Source organism: Carassius auratus, chromosome 40 (assembly GCF_003368295.1).
Source record: "Carassius auratus strain Wakin chromosome 40, ASM336829v1, whole genome shotgun sequence".
NCBI lineage: Eukaryota > Metazoa > Chordata > Actinopteri > Cypriniformes > Cyprinidae > Carassius > Carassius auratus.
In genome coordinates this window covers 18,397,067-18,405,276 of record NC_039282.1, presented here as the reverse complement: position 1 = coordinate 18,405,276, position 8,210 = coordinate 18,397,067, and the positions used below count along the sequence as shown (strand labels likewise).

Here is an 8,210-nt window from a genome sequence, read left to right as displayed (position 1 = left end):
CAGATGACGTCACATGGGTTTTCAGCAAATGAAAGGATTTTTGTACTTTTAATATTGCATTATTAGTTTTTATCTATTTATTTATTTGGGAATATTGTAAGAGCCCATTTTTAATCATTAAAAATCTTTGTTAATTTTTACAATACATTGTAAAAAAAAAAAAAAGTAAGAACAATTTAACTCCTTATGTTGCACCCCACTCTTATCCCCTTTAGTATTATAATATAAAATAGAATATTTTTAAGAATTTAGATTATGGGAGTAGGCAAATGTTTTTCCACTTTTAGATGAGCCACTGTAGAAACAAAACTAGAGTGGAAAAAATGTTTGCGCCCCTGAGGAAGTTATTGTTATAATACATTTCTATTATTGCACAGTAAACAGTGCCGCCCAATAATATACTGTTTCCTTGAACTCAATGCACAACACAAAGTATTGTTTTGACAAGAGACGCTTGTTTTGAGAAGTGAAAATTGTCAGTTTTATTTATTATTTATCTTAAGCATTTTTAAAATGTTAGAAAACAAACCTGTGCCATTATATTGAGGACAGCACAGGATGTATTGCAATATAAAATTGTACCAATATATATTACAGTCTAGTTTTATATTTCAGAACTAAAAAGGATGAGTCTCTGTTAAATAATATTGGTCATATTTCACCCCAAAATAAAAAGGAAAATCTTTTATTTTATTTTACATATATAAAATTAAGCCCATTCTTAAGACAATAATAATTTACTAAACAGATAAATAAATCATTTTTATAACAATGAGAATAAAATATATATAGCATTCATTTTGGGGTGGAATATGACTATTCCTTATGAGATTCATGCAAAATCAGTCCAGGAAGATTGAAGGATGCTCTTAAACAGACTCTTTGAGAAACACTGTATGAGGAAAACAACCGCACCACAGCTTCATCACACCATCCCATCATGATCTAGAGGTAAGATAAATATTTCATCGCTTTGGAATCATCACCACTGAAAATTATTAACTTCAGGTTAAAAAAATTAATTCCAAGTAAGTTCTGCATCTTGTTTGGATGAATGAAAACTTTCCCATGAACAGCAGCTGATAACAGAAAGAAAAAGAAGAAAAAAAAAGATGATGCTCATATAAAGGACTTTGATTCAAGTTTTCAATTGATTTGGAGGATTTCCCAGCAGCAGTCGAGTCTGAATGAAGCAGCAGCCCTTTGTTTTGAAGACCGTTCCTCATGTGAGTTATGAGATCTTCTCGTAGAACAGGAGGTAGGCTTGGGAACTCTGCACTTTGGCCTCTGGAACCGGATGAACACTGCTGTCACTAACATGAAACCACGATCCGTTACTGGCCTCGGCGTGACCTGCTACGAGAGGATAATAATAAACAAAACGTCTTTTTGTTCCAACTAAATGCAATTTAATGCAATAAGCTCGCATCAGGTTTGACTGATTTTATGTCCTATAATATTAATGCATGTTAGTAAAAAAAAAAAAACTCAGCAGCGTAGATACTCACAACCAGCATCGAGGCCGTTTTCTACATGATTGAGTGTTGAAGGTCTTGATTTGACGTAAGCGGTGTAATGTCCAGAGCGCATGGTGCCGCTATGCTCCACTATCCCATAAAGACTATACAGCACTCGCCTCTCGTCCTCCTTCACTCCCTAAAACACAGACATTGTTTGATGCACACAGTTTTGAGTGAACTCAAGGAGTGATGGATAAATGTTGTGAAGACCAGTGAGCATTTCCTCACCTTGCAGCTTAAAGAGCAGAATGGAGCGAGATCCAGGATCTGAGGAAACCGCACATGTCTGTTCACCTTACAAACACTGTATCCAACCTACAGGTGAATGACACAATGAAGGGCTTAATGCAGATTTCTTTGAGCTGACTGTTGTGTAGAGATGTGACGGAGGAGGAACAAGGGGTTTTACCTGCTGGAATCTCTTCAGGTGGAGCGTGAGAACCGCTGGAGGATCAGAGATCAGCATCTGCTTCAGGGCATCTCTGTAAACAGCTTTCTTACAACCTGAACACAACGACAAAATCGGTTTACAAGCACTGCTCTCATAACTGAGGTTTATGAAAAAAACTGGACGGTGTGCAATGATTTCTGGAAGCTTATTATGATCATTTAAAATATGAAAGTGGTCAGGGATGAATAAAGATATAAATATACACATAAAAAATAAACATGAAATATATTTTAATTGAGATTTTAGAAAAATGCTAAAACAATTAGCGTGCAAAACACGGCCATCAAAAGCTCAACAGTGTGAACATTTGACTGTATTGTAACTTGTAGTGTTAGTTTGTTCTTCTATCTAGAGATCGAACCAAAAAAACCTTCATAGTTACAGTTTACATTAGTAACAGTTTAAGTTCTTTCCGTCTCAGCGCTGGATACATGTAGAAATCATAATACAGAATAAGTGTTATTTTATGTTCACCTGAATGTCATACAACCATTAACCAATATCATTAACAACACCAGTATTGTTCAATTCTAGAAATACTAATTAACTTAAATATGTTTTAAATGGTTCGGCTGATGAAATGTTTCTGGGCTGTAAACTGAGGTTAAAACCGAGGCAAGAGAGAGCTATGTTAATAGTCGAGCACAGTACCGTCTTCGGCTTTATGTCCAGACTGGCGTTTAGTGCAGGTGACACACATCAGCCTGTTGTTCTCCATCAGCTGTTCCACCTCAGTGAACTGATACAGACAGGACTCCACTGAACACTCCTGCTTCTCTGGCGCCGTCCTGCTGGCCAGGGACTGAAAGGCCAGCTCCGGGTCCTGATTCACTACTGTGTATTCTTTAGCGTCACACGAGGCCTCGTCTCCAGTTGTTTTTAGTGACATAGCATTCAGTTCTTCTACTAACTGATCCTCTTCATCACAAAGCTGGTCTTCACCGTTCTCTTTCTCAGTTGCATTCACATCTTCTGTTTCTTCTCCCTCCAAAGACACGTCTTCAGTGGTCTGGTCCTCAGTGGTCTGGTCTTCAGGGGTCCGGTCTTCAGATAAGGCAGTGAAGCGGTTGTTGACAGAAGTAGCAGGTTCTTGCTCGGGTTCCTCGTCATGTTCAACCTCATTTTGTGAGCATGCAGGAGGTTTCTCAAGGTTCGAACACTCCTGGATGTTTTTGCCTGACTCTGCATCAGCGCTGCCATTTACTGATAGACTCTGATTGGAGGAGTCTGCTGGATCGGAGCTGCTAGCTGTGCTCTGATTGGTCAGAGAGTCAAGACTAACCTTACTGTCCAGTTTCTGCTGACGTCTCTGACCCTATGGACACAAAAGTCAATAATAAGCATATAGCTGTATCTCATGTCATGTCATGTCATCTCATGAAATCTACTTAATATTTTGGAAATTACGTTACTGGAACATATGTGGAACAAACATGTGACAAAAAAACAAACAAAAAAAAACGTAAAACTTAATTCAGATAATTCAGGCATGGTGTCATTATAGTTTGAAACTGCAGTTAATAATAAATAACAATATTTTGCAATTTAATTCTGTCTTATATAATGGCGATATATACATAATAGAATTTAATTAAATGAGCATTTATTTTAAATTTTTTCTCAAAATTCACTAAAAAATAAGAAGAGTCGAGGCTAAAATGTGCATTAATCCACCAAAGCGATTATTAAGAAATGTCAATATAAAGGCAAAATATAAATAATAGATTTCTATGAGATTTAAAGAACATTTATTTTACCTTCCTGCGATATTTACTCAATTCACACAAAAAAATAAATAAATAAATAAATAAATTTATATATATATATATATATATATATATATATATTGTTTCAGCTAAACATTTTTGCAATTTCATTCTGGCTCATATAATGGTGATATATATATACACACTAGATTTTAACATTTATTTTAAACAATATATACTCAATTCACACACACACACACAATGTCTGTTAATCATTCAATGCAGTTAACACTAAATATTAAACAGCCTGGTCAATATATATGAGCATCACGATGTATAACAGATGTAATAAAGACATTATTATTCCCACTTTATTGGTTTGAACTTGTGTGTGTGCGTGTGTCTTCACCTTGGCTTGTTTCTTGGCCTGTTTCTTGGCTTTCTTCTGCTGGTACTTGCTTCCTGTTCCTGTAGGCATGTCTTCATTCCCATTGGCCAGGGATGCTGTGTTTTCTCCGTCTCGATCATCACTGACACTGCTGTGATACTGAGTGACCTTCTTCTGGTTCTTCTTCCTGTAAGCCTGGAGGAAACACTCATATCAGTTTACTTTCCCAGAATATTCACACGAGGGATACAGAGTCTATATGACGCTCACCTCATCAGCTACAGGAAGAGAAAGATCCAGAAACATCTCTGTCACCAGAGACACAGTTCTGCACTCTTTACACATCAATGTGCTGCTCATCTGTCCACCAAACACTCGGTCCACAAAGTTCTTGGGTGCACCGTTTTTCTCGTACTCTGGTGAAAATGATGCAAGAGGAAGTCAAAGACATTGATATAATTTTACACGTTTTGTGTTCAATCATGCTTTAACATTTCATTAAAATATATAATTTGCCATTCTGGTAATCTGATAATGACTTGTACCTTTAATAACCTTCTTCATCTGCTCAGCTTCTAAGCTTTTGCCAGAGTTTTTCAAAGCCTCCATAATTCCAGAATTAACTCTCTGGAAAACACAGGGAATAAATAAACAGCAGGAGGACTCAGTTACAGTAAAACGTCTCAAACATTCTTTATAGTCAAATGACATGAGTCCACTGCTAAACTGATGCACATTTCTTCTGGTCTGTGTTCATGTGCTGTTAGAGGTTCATACTTTGACTTCTTCTGCTCTCATGCCGTCCAGAAGGTAGCGCAGAAGCTCCTGACTGTCCTGCTGCTGGAAGCCTTTAAATCGTGGAGCTCTGTTAACAACAGATAACAAGAAAGAATGCATTTATTTAATAGAACACAAACACACACATATATGTATTAAAATATTATTGTAATTTAATAGAATTGTTTTTCATTTTAATATATTCTAAAATATAATTTATTCATGTGATCAAAGCTGAATTTTCAGCATCATTATTCCAGTCACATGATCCTTCAGAAATCATTCTGATATGCTGATTTGGGATCATTTTCAAGACTATTTGGTGATTTGGAAATTTCAAAAGAACAGCATTTATTTGAATTAGAAATCGTTTGTAATATTTATGACTTTACTGTCACTTTTGATCATGTTATTGCATTTTTGCTGACTAAGAGTAGTCAGTGGTTACAAAAATAAAACTGACCAAATTTTAATGACCCCAAACTTTTGAAATGTGTTTTTTTTTGGAGGCTGATATTTGTGACTCTGGAGCACAAAACCAGTCATAAGGGTAAATTTTTTGAAACTGAGATTCTGAAAGCAACCAAATCTTTTCAGGACAGAACACTGTTGTTATAACACGAGGCGTCTGCGCTGGGAATGCTCTTGTTTGGCTACTTACTTTTTACACACTTGTGTGAAGAGTTCTTTCGGGGTCACCACACCTTTCTTGGTCTCCTGGATTTCATTCAGTAGCTGACACATTGCCAGCGTGAGCGACCCGGGCCTTTCCAGCTGGATCTGAAGAGGATCCTGAAAACATAATGTGGAAACATCCTGTTAGATGAAGCTTCACTCATAAATTGATCCAGAAGAGAACACACTGTGGCTCAGCATCAGTACCAGCTCAGATGACAGGGCAGGAGTTATGGTGAAGCAGTTCTTCTCATCTGTGATCTGGTTCAGCAGTTCTCGTAAAACCTGCGTCTGTGATAAATTCTGAGCGGGAGACGAGAACATCATGGTTAGCGGAGCATGCAAGCGTGTTTCTGTTTGTCATGTGAAGTGTTTTATACTCTGCACCTGCACGACTGCATTGAAGAAGCATGTGTTGCCCAGATTACTGAGACCCCTGATGCTCACGACACCAGAGCTTCCTGCGGATGCTGCTTTCTGTCTTCTGGGACTCTCATCATGATTTGAGCTGCTCTTTTGCTTCTCCTTGATCTCTTTCTCTTCTTCCAGCGCTTGATCTGCAGGATTCGTCACTACGCTCTCTTCCTTCTTACTTTCTGCGGAGTATGCATGCAAATTGATGCTTTTTAAGGCAAAACACTACAGGCAACATCGTTCTTATTTCATGCACTGGTCAATTTTAAGGCCACTCTGCTTCCAAAACATTTCAGACTAATAGAAAGAAAACCTCCAAAATACACAATTAAGTGTTTATTTATTACAGTTCACCTATTTAAATTATGAAACATATCTTTACAAATAATTTCCTCAAATGGAGTCGGAAATCTCCCCTTCAGCAGGAGTTACATTACATACAACTTCCCAGTTTATAAATTGACGTTTTTTATAGAAATGTTTGTTTATATCATTCGCATGATTTATATCACATTTTATTCCTAACGTGGTGAATTTATTTTTACTTTTTTTGGCCGTTTACACTATTTTCTGATTAATGGAGTGATTAATATACCCTAGTAAAAACATTTAACTCTAATACATCAATCAAACTGGAATTTTGAACATGGCTTAAATTTTCCGATTTAGAATCTGGAAATGCAAATTAGTGCATATTTAAGTAGATAACATACATTTGCATATTCAAAAAAAAAACTTTTTTTAGAATACGAAATACGATAGATAGACAACATCTCTAAAATTACTTCTTTTTTTTTAAACGTGCATATTGCATAGTGCATATATAAACGTCCTTATGATAATCCGCTCCTAAAATGCGTAAACTACAGATATTTTAGAAGCGTAAATTGACCTAAAAGCTCTAAAACACCTACTTCTGTTGGAGTTCCTCTTGCTAGGATCCGTCAGCACTTCTTTTCTTATGTTTGTGATCAGCTGTGCCAGCTTCCCCGTGCTGGAATACTGAACTTCATCATCACAGATGTAACACCTGCGGCACACAGAGCTCTGAATACACAAACCTGCCACATTTCAGTGAGGAGGAGGATGTGTGTCACTCACCAGACGCTCCAGACGTCCAGACTGAGCACTAAACAGTGTGGCTCGGATCGAGGCGTCTCGTAGTGCTTGATCGCATGCTGATTCTCTGATCTCCCGCAGCCCTGATGAGGATCATAACATGGGTTTTTATCTGCAGCTGGTCAACAGTAATGTGTTATAAGTCACCTGAACACTTACTCTGTGGCCACATTTCAGGCACATCCACACAGCTGGACTTTCTCTGTCAGGTTCATCTTCTAAAATCTGCTTTTCAACAGGTTTGTCTGGCTCACAGTCCTGACACGAGCTCCAGTGCTCATCCAGACCGGCTTTCTTCAGTAAGTTATGCTCTATTCCTTTACGGATGTGAGCGCAGGACACTCCTAACAAAGCATCAGGAGAATCGTGTGAGGTTTCATGATTAAAATCACTGTTCAAGGGCAGCTGTCATACATGTACCTGCTGTCTCAGGACTTCTGTCTGCTCGAGGACTTCTGTCTTTCCCCTTCTTTTTACCCATTCTGGTTTATAGAGGAGCACCTGAATGGGGTCAAAAGCATGGCATGTATATTAACAGCACATAAAAATACAACATAATACATTTATTATAACAAATAAACGCCAATGATTGACAATAGATCGTTTATGACTGTATATGCAAATACCGTTCTCCGATACAATAAAGTTGAGTCAGCTTAATTAGTATAGAATTAATATTGGACGTTAAATCCACCGAAAATGCAAAAGAACTGCAGCAGCTGTTATTTTCAGAAGAAAAACATGACGAGAACCGTTCAAGTATACTTACGAAGCCACGAAAATCATTTAAAACTCTGTAAAGGGAATTTCATCCATCCAAATTCCCGAAATTAAATAGTTTGTAGCGACACAAACTGCATTATAACATCAGTGTAAAGCATGAGCATCGACTGCTCGGAGAGTGTTTCCGGTTGAAGCGCGATACTTTATTTCAAAATAAGAGTCTGACTGAAGCGTATTTAAATTCAGATTCAACAGGACACGTGTCTTTTTTGCCACTGTCAAAGGCTATATATATATATATATATATATATATATATATATATATATATATATATATATATATATATATATGTATATATATATATATATATATATATATATATGTATATATATATATATATATATATATATATGTATATGTATATATATATATATAT

At 36.8% G+C, this 8,210-nt stretch overlaps 1 protein-coding gene across 2 annotated transcripts; it reads right to left on the bottom strand.

Annotated features, from left to right (window-relative positions):
• Positions 1 to 326: 326 nt before the first annotated feature.
• LOC113058761 (ubiquitin carboxyl-terminal hydrolase 16-like) lies at positions 327 to 7,960 on the bottom strand. 2 transcript variants are annotated; one of them, XM_026226959.1, is made up of 17 exons: positions 7,820 to 7,960; positions 7,471 to 7,551; positions 7,210 to 7,394; positions 7,033 to 7,133; positions 6,846 to 6,961; positions 5,905 to 6,113; positions 5,725 to 5,820; positions 5,504 to 5,634; positions 4,843 to 4,930; positions 4,611 to 4,692; positions 4,336 to 4,481; positions 4,087 to 4,260; positions 2,623 to 3,286; positions 1,930 to 2,024; positions 1,749 to 1,835; positions 1,509 to 1,656; positions 327 to 1,353 (listed from the first exon to the last, which is right to left on the bottom strand). In XM_026226959.1, exons 2-17 carry the CDS (start codon positions 7,529 to 7,531, stop codon positions 1,232 to 1,234), a joined length of 2,505 nt encoding a protein of 834 aa, XP_026082744.1. In that variant the 5' UTR covers positions 7,532 to 7,551; positions 7,820 to 7,960; the 3' UTR covers positions 327 to 1,231. The 2 variants fall into 2 exon arrangements, with proteins under 2 accessions (XP_026082744.1, XP_026082743.1); XM_026226958.1 differs by having other exon boundaries at positions 328 to 1,356.
• Positions 7,961 to 8,210: the final 250 nt, after the last annotated feature.